Genomic DNA, 15,716 nt, shown 5'->3' with positions numbered 1-15,716 from the left:
GATAACCCTGACAACACAATCCCCACCCTTGACACTAACCCATGCCCAATCCAACCCAACCCCCCACCTTCACCTGACATGTCTGACGAACAGATAGACGAATATAATGACATCCCATAACCCAAATCCCCCAAGCCTTCTATCAACCCCAAACCTAACCAAAACCAGCCAAAAACCTCCACACCACCCTGAACACAGAGATACAAAAAATTTATTTCAAACACACCACATGGTTGGCGGTTGTCCAACAAATTCCCAACTACCCCATCTGGTTATTTTTATTTCTATTTCTACGCCCCTCAATTCGCCATTAACTATTCAACAAATTACTCATCACGTTCCCCTTTTGCCCAAATATACATAACGTCCCCTTTTTTTTCTCTAGTTTGTTTAATTCAGACAATTGTTACAAATTAACTTATAACTATATAAGAACTACAATATGGTTCCAATTACCTATGTCAAAATAAAATAAACATTGCATGATGATTCTTTTGAAATAAAAAAAAGACGCTTGCTAAGCGTTTATTCGAGCAAAAGGGGTGTTTTTGCTTGTGTTTTATTTCCGAAGAAAGAACTGAAAGAACAGCGCAGGTTAATGGCTTAAAACGAGGGCTATCTCTAAGAGGGGAATAGGAAATCTGTGAATCGTCGATTGCTCATACCAATTTTCGCAACATAAAATATTATTAAATTTTGAAATATATGAGCTATACATTGAAAACACGAAATATGCTCCCAGTCGTCAGTATAGTTTTGATCGAAACATAAAATATATTCGTACAGACTTTTAATTTAGGTCGCGCTATTTCAGTCGCCATTTTAGTTTTGATTGAGTTAACAGAATATGCGTGCAGTGTCGCTGGGTACGAATAATAAAACGCACTATTATTACACTTTCCGTTAACGAGCTTAAACTGGCGTGTCGCATGCTAGAAAGTCCTCACCCGCATGCAGCTGATGTTAAGCGCAAAGAAGCTGGAAGTGAAATGCGACCACGAATTATTTCGATTGGCCAAAATTAAGATTTTCGAATTATTATTATTTTCTATACTCCAACTATAGCTCATGATATACATTTGCTGAAGGCGTTCTGTAAGATATAGTAGCGAGTTTACGTTACTTTTTTCGCGACGGCGACGTCATAGGCTCGCGGCGTCCGTGCCCATGTAAATTTTAGTTTCCAAATGATAGAATGGGCGACGACGTCGCCACTATTTCGCGCAAAATTTTTAAATTCAAAAATCGCCTCTTTCCAAAAAAAATAAATCACTCTCGAAGAAAAAAAGAAGAATACAATTCGATTTAATAACTATTGAACGAAAAAAGAATGCCTAAATGGAGGAACATTCGGGAACACCTTTTGTACTTCCATTACGACGGTTTTATTGACGACGAAGACTTTTTCCTCTTATACGACTTGCATACAGCCAAAAGTCCCGACCTACCAAATTGGAATCACCGCAAATTTGACTTGTATAGATTAAGTGATGATGAGTGCATAGCAGAATTTCGTTCTCTTAAAAATGATATTTACCGTTTAATTGATCTGATAAGGCTACCACAAGAGATTCAATGTTACAATGGGCTAAAAGTAGATCTCGCCACCGCCCACCCACAGACGCTATGATATATTATTTATTTTTTTTATTTTTTTATCTTTATATTCGAATAATTTAAAAAAAAAGATCTCGTTCAGGCCGTGTGTATATTCCTTAAACGTTATGCCTATCCTTGCAGCACTTGGACATGATGCCTAGATTTGGCAGACCCGTCCCACAATTGTGTATGGTGAGTAATACAGTGATGGACCACATGTATTCAGAATGGAGTCACTTACTCACAAACTTCAATCAGCCATGGTTGTCTGCTAACAAAATGGCGAACTTTTGTAATGCTGTGTTTCAAAAGAGTGGTGCTTCCCAAAACTGTTTTGGTTTCGTGGATGGAACTGTTCGCCCGGTTTGTCGACCAGGAACAAACCAAAAGAGTTTTGTATGATGGGCACAAGAAAGTCCACGCTATCAAGTTTCAATCTGTGGCAGTTCCTAATGGATTTGTGGCTAACCTGTATGGTCCAGTAGACGGTAAGTGACATGGCAGCGCCATGTTGGCAGAATTTGGCTTATATAACCAACTGCTAGAACTAGATGTTCTACCAAATGGAGACCATGTATTCATTTACGGGGACCAGCTTATCTTTTTCGTGAACAATTACAAAGTCCATTTAAGAGAGTAAGAATAATCCAGGAGCAACAGGAGTGGGATACTGCTATGAGCAGTGTCAGGGTCTCTGGATATTTGGGGATATTATCAACTACTTCAAATTTCTTGACTTCAAGAAAAATTTTAAAATCCAACTCAGTGCTGTAGGGAAAATGTACATTGTCTGTACTCTACTTGACAATGCTAGATGTTGTTTATATGGGTCCAATACATCAATTTTTTTTTAAATTGAACACCCATGTATTGAAGAATACTTCATATAAGACAACATTGCAGACGTGTATGGAGAACCCAACTTTATAACACAATGAAACAAAAAGACATTGCCTGATCTACACGGACATGCATAAGTTATTGCACAAAATACTACATTTACACTTTTAATAAGACAACAGTAACTAAAGCATTTACTTGTTAACTTTTAAACAATTTTTCCACTTTATGAATTGTGAATAAGTGTAATATAAACTAAAAACAATGAAACAGTACTGTTATTTGTTTTGTGCAATGTTTTGCATCAATGTAAGCAAAGCAGCATTTTGAACTTGCATTTGTTCAATTAACTGCTCTTGTTGCCTTTGCTGGGCTACCATAGCATTATTCAATGCACTTGTCACGGTTTCTTGTTGGGCAATCAAATTATCCTGTTGCAATTTTCTTTCTTCAGCTTCTGCTCTTTTTAGTTTCAATTCCTGTCTCTTAAGCTCTGCATCTACTTCAGCCTTCATTTTAAGATAAGCAATGGTCTCACTACCACTAGATGATACATTTCTTTTAGGTTTCTCACCTTCATTGTTGGTTTCAGCTTTCCGTTTCTTGCTAGCAGCCAAAGTTTCCATAGATAACTGTCTCATTTCCACAGCCTTCGCTGCTTCCATATCAGCTTTCTCCTTCTTTCCAGCTTCCTGTCGGTGTCATCCTCTTCATCTCTGTTTTTTAACCGTTCTATAATGTCTTCTATGGAAATTTCAAACTCACTGTGATCTGGAGCAATCCCAGAGCTCTGTCTTCCTCCCTTAGCTTTCTCTTTTGCTGTTTCTCAAGAAAGTTGTAATGATCACGAACCGATTTTTGGGTTAAATAAAACTTTGGGTTGTCAAGGTCATTAATGTTAATGAATCACATATCTGCTCCCAAATTGTCTCTCTTTGTTGAGATCCCTTTTTATAGTTCCATCGTTCTAGCAAATATTCGTCGGTTGATCTGCCATCTTGGATTTTGAAGACGCCTTCACGCAATGGCTTTTCACGGCATCGCCATCATGCGACGTTGCCAAAATCTTGTGCACTCATGCGCAGTTCAATTTCTAAGCGACGGCGTCGCAGAATTTGCCATTTCGTAAACTCGCTAGTTATAGGCGCCGGCTTTGTTAAACGTAGAAAATAAACAGGACAACAATATTCGTCTTATTTTTAGCCGAATTTACATAACCGCTGAGCCCTGTTACTGAGCTGAATTTACATAACCTTTCAGTCAATTTTAAACAAGAACTTTATGTTTCTTTCTTCCACGGCATGGAAACGGCCAAACAGAAAGAAATTAAATCTTCGAAAGTCGTATGGCTCTCGGAAAGCTTCGATCATTGAAGAAAGGTGGAAGAATAGATTAGCGACATTTAACAAGATTGTAACAAATTTGTAGGGATGTAGTAAGTTTAATCCGCTTTTTATTTTTAAACTGCCTATATTAACGGTAAATTATTTGTATACTTTGTATCGACAACAATCGCCCACCGTTTGAATATATTAAACTGTTTGGACTACACAAACGTCGCGCGAGATTTAACAGAGTCTATACAGCGACCATCTGGCGACAAATACAGTGTAACGCCATTACGCCAGCTTCCGTGAGCTTATAAAAAGCATTAGAGTTAGTACGTGGCGTAGCTGGCCCGACCATTTTCTCCAGCTATGTTAATATTTTGGTTATACAAGGACCGTGAAACAATAAATTTCTAAAGAAATGAATAATTATAATGACCTAAAATTTGCATAGCATGACTAAATCGTTACACTGGCTACGCCACTGAAAGATTATTAGGCATAAAATTGATTTAACAAATCAAAAAAGGATAATTTTAGGTGGCCTATGTTAAAAAAAATATATGAAAAATACCCAGTAAGATATATGCATACTTCACTAGTGAAGATATCGATCACGTAATCATTTGAATACTTTGCTGTGTGTAAAAAATGGCTAGGTTTGGAAACGTAAAATAAGTTTTGATAATGGCTGCTGTAATAATATAGCTGTTAAAATATTGAATTGGTAATTTTATTTGGACCTGAGCCTTTGCACTTGCAGTTATAATTTGTGGTGATCGGGTCATGTGGTAACAGATTATATACTAGGCTTATATAGGCTTTTCGGCCTTTGAAACAGACCTTTAGCTGTTACTAGAACGTGCTTCATTGCTTCTTCAAGCAACTGTGTTCCAGCAAGTCCGTTCATATTAATTAAGTTTTGAAGTTTCTTGACAGTTTAATTTCTTGGCTTAACTGCATGGCCTCTTGAGACCTCTCACGTTGTTTTCCTAGCGAGAAAACAAATAACCTCCGAAACAGATGTCCCTGCATCAGAGTGTCTGTGTGGTGCGAAACTTATATTTTCTTCGCAAAATTTTACATAAAAATATTAAATCATTCCGACAAAAGAAGGCAACGAAATACAGACAAAGGCATTGGTCAGAAGGTGTTAAGAAACTCCCAAATCCAGGTAGGCTGTTAAATTTCTGTCCGTATTTTGACAGAAGTGAAATATTACTGGCAATTTAAAAGCGTTAAAATGCCTGTCAAAACCTATAGCATATAGTCTCAGTCAAATTCGGTAGAGGGCTAGATGCCTCGCATTTCTTTCTCTGCCGAGTGGGAAGGGTTATCGACTTGACAACAATGTGTAGGAAAAATAATTATAAATATGAATGCATGATGATTCTTTTAAGAAAAAAAACAAGACGCTTGCTAAGCGTTTACTCGAGCTAAAGGAGCTTTTTGCTTGTGTTTTATTACCAAATAAGGTTTATAAGCAGAATATTGGCAGGGACTGAAAGAACAGCGCAGGTTAACTTAAAACGAGGGCTATTTTTAAGAGGTAAATTGGAAATCTATCAATCGTCGATTGCCCATACCCATTTTAGCAATAATTATAATATATTATTAAATTTTGAAATATATGCAGTAGATCGAGTGCACGAAATATGCGCGCAGTCGTTTAGTTTTGATCGAGAACACTGAATATGCGTGTATGCTGTGCCTTCTGCATGCATGGGTACGGATGATAAAACGCACTATAATTACACTTTTTGTTAACGTGCATAAACGTGTCGTAAAAGTGCTAGAAAGTTCCGCAGCTGATGTTAAGCACAAAGAAGCTGGAAGTCGAATAAGCCACTGAAGTTAGCACGAAGAAAAAGGAAGTTGAATGAGCCGCTGAACGCCAATAAGATGGTCACAAATATATCACATGCGACAACGATTCATTTCGATTGGCCAAATTTAAGATTGACCGCGTCGGAGAATAAGTCTTACGCGAAAAAAGAAAGCAGACCGAATTTAAGAATCTCTGTTTAGCTCGAGTGATAAAATACCTCATCATACCTACTAAAATGAACATATATGTATATATATGTAAAGCTTTATATTTATTACGCCTAACTTTCTTTAGCCCATTTCCAGGCTTTCTACTTCCGCATCCTATCGTGGGTACGAAGCAGCAATTCGATCGGCTTCACGGTAGTCTTGAGACCACAATACAATGCAAGTTGGCAGTCAGCTATAAACTCGCACTTGAGAATATAAAAACAAGATGGATTTCGGATATTTTCTCATTTTGATATTTCTGTTTGTTTTGAATATATGTTTCTTTTTCTTTGGAATATTTTTAAATGCCTTGGTGATTATCAGTTTTTTAAGATCAGCGCAACTTCGAAAGAAATTGTGTTATTTCATGATCATGGTTTTGTCCTGTTGCGATTTGCTTACCATCTTAACTAATCATTCTTTGATGGCTTTTATCACGATGTTTTGGTTGATTAAGAATGGGAATCCTCGTAGTATTACCTGGGTAGATAATGCAGGCGCGATATCAGATGCTTTCATTGGTTTTTCCTTGCTCACACTTCTTGTCATGAGTTTTGATCGATATTTAGCGACGTATCATCCCATCTATCATCGAACATCTGTGACAAAGGGAAAACTTTTAGCTCTTCTTGCAGTACTAATTTTCTTTACATTAGTTTTACTGACGATGCATCTAAACTTTGTAATTTCTCACAATGTTGCTGTACTCATTTTTTTCATCATCGTCGCTCCTCCGATGTTGTTTGTGAACTGCAAGCTGTTTACAATCGCGAGGAAGAATCGTAAAGTCGGCGCTTCATCCCTCGACACGAGAAAGACGTTTACTTTTAAGAATATATCGAGTTGTTTGCTGGCTGTCGCTTGCTTTGTAGCGCTGTCCGTTCCAACGTTTATCTTCATTGGAGTTGGACTAAGGATGAACTCGAACAAGAATCTGTCTTTTGAAGATACTAGAAGCATTGCTCGAATGGTGAGTAGAACCATCGGCTCAATGAATGGTACATTTAACTGCTTGATATTTTACTGGAAAAACGCGATCTTACGCACCGAGGGAATAAAAATTATTAAAAGCATTCAACGACCGAAGAGTATCCTGAGCCAATGATTTCAGGGACAGCGAACTAAACGTTTTATGAATTGAAATAATACAGCTATTTAAAAGCCACTGTTAACCGTAAAGTTTTTATCACGTTTGTTTACGTTTCAAACTTTTGGGTTTAACTGGAAACGTTGAATGTTAATCTATAAACCAATCTGGGGCTGGTTGTTCGAAAGGCGTTTAGCTTAAACGGTGGATAAGTTCAAAATGGAAAACAAAATTATCGATTTATTGAACAACTGAGCTGAAATATTTTGATGTAAATAGTTTAATTTTCAATGAAAGTACATTTTAAACGCATAAGATGCAAGTTCAGTCATTCACAAGATCTATGAGAGTATTTTTAAACTTTGGCTTATCGACCGTTTAAGCTAAACGCCTTTCGAACAACCGGCCCCAGGTTACACTGTGATATTTCGACAGTTGGGCGGAACTCGTCAAGACTATAAGAAATCACAAACTGTAAGTAATTCTCCCCTTTTAGCGACAGCCCGAATTTATTCAGCCTGTTTTGCTGTCTTGAAATTGTCACGAATTCTGCTCAGGTTCTTACGCGTGCTTGCCGTTTAAGAATTAATTACGCTTGTAAATATTACGATATTCTTTCATAGCTACAGAAGACAAATCAAAATTGATTCAAATATAAGTTTTCAATTCCATTATAAAACTCTTATGCGTTTTTCTGACATGCTTCTGCTATATACAGTAATAAAATTTCCATATTTTACTGGCATAATATTATTACTAATAACTACGAGCTGCCATGAATTGTCAGCTATCTTGGATCATTTAAAATTTCATATTGATGACGTCAGGTGTGGGTAGGCTCTTTTGAAATTATTTTCATTTAACCAAGGAAGAATTATAAATTTCTCGAAATGTTCCCATCCCTTCAGTAAGTCGAAATCGCAACCACAAATAAGTTTCAAGTTCATATTGATAACCGCATGGAAAGAAAGCAAATTGCGTGACTCAACATCTGAAGTAGTCTTGCATGCATATCCCTAGTATACCAATATGACGGCAAGTAATTTGTTGCGGTTAAAATATTGGAAGAACCATGCAAGCATGCGGTTAAAACTGTGTAAATAAGAAAGTCTTAAAAAAATTATGAAATGAGACAACAACAAAAACTTGGCTTATTGTGTGCTTTACTGAATGGGAAAAATACTTACTTAGAAGGGCTGAGAATTTGCAGTCGTAAATTCTTCCTCAGCTAAAACTGACCTAATCAGCTCGTCTCGCACAATTTGAACTGCTTACACATTATATAATATTATATGTTACTTGGTTGAAGATATTAATCATGCATACTGCACAAATTTGCATGTGTAATTGCCGTCTGCCGTCAGCGCCACTAAATTCCCACAGATGTCTAATTTATCAGAAAGCTAGAGTCGTTAAGATGAAGTTCAGATATTTTCCCAATTCGACATTGTTATTTATTTTGAATGTATGCCTTTTCATGTCAGGAACATGTCTAAATTTTTTGGTGATAATCAGTTTTTGATCAGCGCAGCTTCAAAAGAAATATATGTTATTTATCGGCTGCGAGGTTCGGATAGACCCCAGGTAACAAAAACGTTTTTGTGACCGATGGGAAATATTTTTCTATCCGGACCGAACCAAACGGTAAATAAAGTATTTATTTTCTTAAAAAAACCGCTTTCGGTCAAATTATAATTTTGTAGTCAAATTATAATTTTGTAGTCAAATTATAATTTTGTAGTCAGACAAACATGAACAATCAAAACCTCATTCGTTTAATTTACTAAAATTCACTTCATTTTATCGTGATAATCATTTGGTCCATAATCCGTATATTTAGAATAAAAAAGTCAAAAGTTTGCGAATAAATCTTTGGAAAAAAAACCGCTTTCCCTCGAGAATAAAATATAGGATTCCGGACCGTGGTCAGATATCGTAAAATTCCACCCGCTGCTCCAACCGATCAGATTGCAGGAAAGGCTAGGATTGCAGGAAAGGCTGATTTGTAAAAAAATCAATTCTGTTATTTCATGATCATGGCCACGTTGCTTTGCGACTTGTTTGTCGTCCTGACAAATCACCTCTCGGCCGTTTACCTTGTCATGTCATGGTTGACTGGAAATACGAATCCTTCTAAGTTTACATGGATGCATTATTTTCGCCCCTTCGTTGTTGTTTACGAACTACAAGCTGTTTGCAATCGCCAAGCAAACGGGTGTTAACAGAGAGATATCACCGGGTATGAGGAAGACGCTTTCTTTGAAAAATATATCAAGCTTGTTTTGCGGTCGTCCTTCTCCCGATGGATCGCTGGCTCTGGTTTCGAGATTGCAAATTGGCTTCAAAGATGGCGACCAAATTTTATTACATTAAATAACAAAAAGTTCATTGCTGTGAGGTGTGGACTCTCGTGTGCGCTTAATATAAGATTTCTATCTGAACTAATGATGTAACAGCAAAGTAATCGCCCCAGATATACAGTTGTTGACAGTTTAAGTTAACTTAATTGCTGTCATGTAACTCACCCTTGGCTTGGCTTCGGTCCCGGCATATATCACAGGGACTGACGCTGTGTGAATCAGTTGGCTACAATAATGAATATTGCACTATAGATATGTATGTTGACGAACTATATTATTGCGAAATAATTGCTAAAATTGTTGTAATTTTAAAATGTAAATGCCTACACAGAAACGAGTAATTTAAATGCCTACACAGGAAAATAAATGACCTGTTTTGGTGGACATATAGATGGCTTAATTTGGTTTGATATAGCCGTTGCAGTATAGAACCATGCCGTGTTCTTAATACTATTAAATGTTTCAATATAACAACTAGTCGTTCTGTTAAAGATGGCATACCATATATTCTAAAGCCGGCGCCGCTATAACCAAATGGCGGTACGATTATTCTCAACGCAAGTTTCAGAAATCAGGAATGTTAAAATGCCATACTAGCTTGCATGCGTGTTTAAATACTAGCCGGTCCAGTCTATTTACCGTTGTATATGCACTTACAAACTTTTTCTTGCCTTTTCCACAAAATAGTTAACACGATCTTTCCACTTCATACCGTGTTTATAAAGAACCAGCACGCGAGCAGATTTTACCCTTTCAACAGAACGCCTCCAATGTCCAAAAATGAAAAAGCTATTTACCTTTTTAGAAAACAACGATGAGTTCTTTGCATTTAGTCAAGTTTCACTTCGGATTGTCCAGTAACAAATCTCTTAGCTTTGACTGAGGAAAAACTTCGATAGCGACTAAACAGAAAACTCATGCTGTATACTCTATACCATGTGGTGATTGCGACAAAGAATATCTAGGTCAAACAAAACGCCAGTTCGGCACACGTTTAAGAATTAAAAGAACATCAAAAGGCCGTTTCGAACTTACGGCGGATTTCCACATACAGCGAAATCGTTCGCTAGCGAAATATTTGCATATTTTCTTTTGAATTTTAACAGCATAAATAAATTAGTGCGACTTGACTGTTCTCAATTCAAAAGAAAATATGCAAATATTTCGCTAGCGAACAATTTCGCTGTAAGTGGAAATCCGCCTTTAGACAGTTCAAAATCAGCCTTGGCGAAACACGTGTGTCAAACTAACCATAACATTGGGTGGAACGATTCAAAAGTCATTACCACTAATGATCGTTATGGACAAAGGCGTTGTTTGGAAGCCTGGCATATTAATGCGAGTCTTTGTGCCCTTAATAGGGATGACGGAAGCTATTTGCCAAAAGAATATTTACATCTGATTGATAGATGACATCATTTTGATAGTATATAAGGAACCGAGTTTCAACATCAGATCACCTCTGATGAAGATACCAGACCGGAGTGTCGAAACGTTGGGTCGTGAAAGTTAATCTTTGTGTGGTGATTACTTTCATTTATTAAAACCAGAGTAGCGATAATTACGATGGATTATATACCTGGTTGCCGTGAACTCGTTAACTTCAATTTGTCCCAAGGCAGCTCCGATATCTCTTAACTTCGACGACTCTTTCTTACTAAAAAAAGAAAACCACGATAAAATAAAAAATATCACGGGCATATAAAAGCCTAGTTAAAGCTCGACATGGAAAGCAAAAAATCACTACAGCATGCACGATACTTTGGATGAAGAAAATATGCTCGGAACGTCAAAATTTTTTTAAACTGCAATGGACAGGCTGAAATTACTCAGCATACGTCAAGTCTAGCATAAGGGACATTAACACATATACGGGGAATCTCAAAAAGGGAATTTGATTGCATGATCAACGCAGTATATATAGTGTGTAAATAGCATAGCTATTAGGTTGAGGCGTTCAAAAAAGCGTCTTGCTTTCAATTGGGTTTATCATAATATTAAGGCAATCAGATTCTAACAGAGGCTTGATTTCAATAGAGGGGACTTTTTTGGGACACCCTGTATATTTAACCAATACAGATAATTATAGGCACTTTAAATCTGTCTTTCCTGTACAAAATAACATGAAACGCTGATGAACGAGTACATTATGTGTACGGAAATCACATTGGTGCCAGGCAGGAAAGTTTCAACCATTTCTTGGGAAAAATGTAGGATAAAATTCCGAAAGGTCGATTATACTATATTTTAGTTTCGCCCACCATGTACAAACGTATTATTTCAGGTGAGAAATGCAAAATACACGTATAAGTCTATAATATAACAATCACCTATTATTCACTGGAAGCAAGCGTTTGTGTTTTGCCTTTCCAATCTTTCTGCGTCGTGCTGTGTTCTAAAATGAAATAAGGAAGAAAAAACAGAATCAAGTTAACAGTTCACTTGCATTTCACATTTTCATTAATTCGAAACATACAAGATATAGCGGTAAAAATTATCAATCAAGAGTATGCCTCCAGTCGCTAATGTCTTCTGGCTATTCAAATCAACACATAAAAATCATTTGCAATGCCAAAGATCAAACCAACAGATTCTTTAAACGAACCATGAACATGTTACCTGAGTAAGATTCTCCCAACTTTTCCCTAAACTTCTTCGAACGGATCCTTCCTTCTTCGAGAGGACCAAATTTGAATTTGTTCCCGATATCAACCACCTTTTATTACCTCAAAGAACATTCCAACGGACAATGCACTTTATGCATCGACATGCACACCTAACAGTAAGGCTTGTTTCAAACGTCGTGCAACTCGTCACTCATTTGCCAAACGCATTAACAACAATACAAGGTGTCCCAAAAAAACCGAAAACTATTGAAATCACTCATTGTTAAAATTTGAATGCCGTGTTCACGAATTTCAGCCCGTGGGGATTTAATGCAACTTATAAAATGCTAAATGCTTTGTGTTGCTAGAGAAAGGGGACATGTCGAAGGACATGGTCCTTGAGATGCACATTTAAATAATGTTATCCATATTTGTAAATTGTAAATATTGTTAATAAATATCATTTTTGCGAACAAGCAAATTTGACTGCATCATAATTATATGCATGCCTAAAAATGCTTATGGCAACCCCGATTTATACACTTGTGGGCCCAACAGAGTGCTTAGGCATTCAAACTCTAACAATGGCATTGTTATGGGTGATTTCAATAGTTTTTGTTTTTTTTGGGACACCCTGTAGATATTGAGGCATCCCAAAACCGCACATCTCATGCGCAGAACGAATTTAAAACAATAGTTAAGTAAACTATTGTTTTAAATTCGTTCTGTGAGAAGCGCCGCGTTTGCAGTAAACAAACTTTTGTTGTCTCAGGGCGGTGTTTTGCATATTTCTACAGTATTGTCCATTGCAAGTGAATAATAAAATGCTGGTGTGACGCGAAAGAGCTGCGTGGCTAGAGAAAATATCTCATTTCATTTGTCCCATGCTTCACCGCTTCGTTCAGACGATTATTTCGATGCTACATTTACGTCGTTTGATAGAAACGTTTGCAAAAATTCGATTAAAAGTTGACATATGTCCATCGTAGGAATTGTTGGCGCATTCACAAGTTGATATATTGGTTTGTTAGAATTTTCGCGCATTTTTGAACGATTAATAGATCATAAACATTATTATGGCCAATTCGTTATCCTGGGGCCGGTTGTATCAAGCCCGTTTAGCTTAAACGGTGGATAAGTCAAAATTAAATAACACTCTTACATCTCTTTTGAATGAGTCAACTTGAATATTATGCACTGAATATGTAGTTGTAAACAGTATCTTTGTATTAAGGTAAAAAACATTCAGTTCGCTTGTTGATATAAAACGGCAGACTTGCTTTCTATTTTGAACTTATCCACCGTTTAGGCTAAACGGGCTTGATACAACCGGCCCCTGAAGTACATTTCCCGCGTTTGCAAGGTCACGAATCTCTACCATAACAAGACGCCGTAACTTGGGCAACAAGTTATATGACGTAATCTGCTGTTGTCAAGGCGGTCTTGACACCCGCGCGAGAAACGATCCTACGACGATTTCGATTCGTTCGAAGACTTCGTTCCGCTCACGAGTGATTTTCGTAAACTCGAGACGCAAAACGAGCCCATTTTTCAACTCGCTCTACCAACGGTAGTCTGAGTAATAATAAATTCGTTGGAATCAGTGGTTGGTATAATTAGCATGCAGACCAAGGTGGTAGATCATAGTGCGAGGTTTCGCCCGATTTGTATCTTTGTTGTGATGAAAAGTATTATTTATGTGAATTTTTTTTGACGCACTGTATTAAGGGGCCAGTAGATTTTATGGCAGGTCCGTCCTTGCCACTGGTACCGCCATGCAATGCGCCAAAATAAAAAATGAAATAAAAATCACTATTCGGAAAATTGCGAGAATGAAATTCAAATTCTAAAATGGAAGTACCAAACAGAGTCATTTCAAATGTTCAATATTTCGACCATTTATCGAATTTGTCAAGTTGGTCATCCTTTCAACAAAATACAAGTTGATTTCTTTAAGAAATAGCCTAATCATTCCTGAAAATGACTCGGCATGGCAAAAACTGTACGGCTGGTGCTGTCTACACTTACCATGAGCGAAAAAAAGATACTGAACAATCAGGATTTGGCAGTAAAAATGTTAGACTAGGCAAGGACTCTGTAAAAGATTTTGACTGCTGTTGCCTGACTTTACAACCGTGCCGAGAGCCGGTCATAACTCCGGATGGATATTTATACGACAAAGAGGCTATACTGGAATCTCTCTTGCATCAGAAGAAAGAAATGGCAAGAAAATTGAAAGCATTCGAGAAACAAAAACGCAAAGAAGACGACGAGAAACATGAGCTTGCGGTGGCCATGGAGAGATCCAAAGTTGAGAGCTTTGAAAAGTTTGAAAAAAGGCTGACAACAAAACCAAGCAATGCCTTTAAATCTGGGTTTACAACCGGCGAATCATCAGGGACGACTTCAACTAGCAAAAAAGGTAAATATCATATGATATAAAATGTGAAAATTTGTGAACAATATATAATTGTATATCAACCTCATGCAGTAGATCTGGTTTGTTGGGAAATGGATTAGAATATTATAATCAAGACCAAATAAACCTTTCTCATAGTGACAACAAATACGGAAAGCCTGATGTTCTGTGAAGTTTGATCAGCTCGTTAGTTTTGCGAAGTTAATCAAACTGTACAACTCATGGAATTTCTGTGTTGCCTATTGGATCATTCCATTTACCCCCTATTAGGTTTTTTCCTGACAGACTGCATTTGAGCGGTGTAGGTCTGTTCACACAATCCAATTTTGTCAGATTAAACTCTGATGGATGTGTTATATTTGTTGTATATATGGGTAGCTAATGTTTTATATTTGTTGTGTGTATGGATAGGCCAATTCAGTACTGCTTTATCAATCACAGACTACATTTGATATGTCAGAAATGAATTGAATCTGTCAAAATTGGATTGTGTGTGTGGACAGACCTTTATGCCCTCCTATTGGACATCTAAGGAAGGAAGAGGCTGGTTGCGCTAGTAGCATACAAAGTAGTACATAGCGGAGCATACAAATTATTGAATAACATGCAAACACTTTTTGTAACTTTTTTTGCAACAGGAAAAAATCTTCCCAGCTTTTGGGTTCCATCACTGACACCTGAAGCAAGACCCGATGAGGCCCAAAAACCTGATTCCAAAACAAGATGTCCAATGTCTGGGAAAGCCCTGAGAATCAAAGATCTCGTACCAGTCAAATTTAGCGTGGTTGGTGGTGAAGACAAATCTCTCATCACACGAGAAGTTCGCTATAAATGTGCAGTCACTCATGATGCTTTGGGAAATGCTGTACCTTGTGCAGTACTGAAAAATACAGGAAATGTTGTGACGATGGACTGTGTTGAGAATTTAATTAAAAAGGACATGTTGTGCCCTTTCACTGGTGAAAAACTAAAAGAAAGTGATATCATTGCAATTCAAAGAGGTGGAACTGGTTTTGCAGGTTCTGGAGTAGAATTAAATGCAAAGAAAAATGGACCAGCTATGCAAGTGTAATAGACAAAAAATCCTTGCTTATCCCCAATATGTTTTTCATTTTTCTACTATTTCTAAAGAATTTTGAACTGCAACTGGGAAATTTGATTTATCATATTTTTTCAATAGGGTTCTTCTATAGGAATAAGGGCCCTCGGCTCCCGAAAATTGTACATATTTTATTTTACAGTTATATTAGACAAGTCTTGTAAGGATATTTTGAAATGCTGTTGGCTTGCCACTGACATGATATCAGCTTTTATAATATAGCTGTTCATTGGATATGAGCTGCTACTGCTGTAATCCGACTGGCTGAGCTACTCATGGTATATCTGCTCTTATAAATAAGTAGTGAAACCAGCCAGTAATACAGTGAGAATTTGTGATGA

At 37.1% G+C, this 15,716-nt stretch overlaps 1 protein-coding gene across 1 annotated transcript; it reads left to right on the top strand.

The window, feature by feature from the left end:
* Positions 1–13,740: 13,740 nt before the first annotated feature.
* LOC114530730 (nitric oxide synthase-interacting protein-like) lies at positions 13,741–15,490 on the top strand. The gene is made up of 2 exons (XM_028552341.1): positions 13,741–14,279; positions 14,915–15,490. The coding sequence occupies exons 1-2, from the start codon at positions 13,838–13,840 to the stop codon at positions 15,346–15,348; spliced, it is 876 nt and encodes a 291-aa protein (XP_028408142.1). The 5' UTR covers positions 13,741–13,837; the 3' UTR covers positions 15,349–15,490.
* Positions 15,491–15,716: the final 226 nt, after the last annotated feature.

This window comes from Dendronephthya gigantea, unplaced genomic scaffold (assembly GCF_004324835.1).
Source record: "Dendronephthya gigantea isolate DGI-Jeju-01 unplaced genomic scaffold, DenGig_1.0 000065F, whole genome shotgun sequence".
Lineage (NCBI taxonomy): Eukaryota > Metazoa > Cnidaria > Anthozoa > Malacalcyonacea > Nephtheidae > Dendronephthya > Dendronephthya gigantea.
This window is presented reverse-complemented; position numbering and strand designations above follow the sequence as displayed.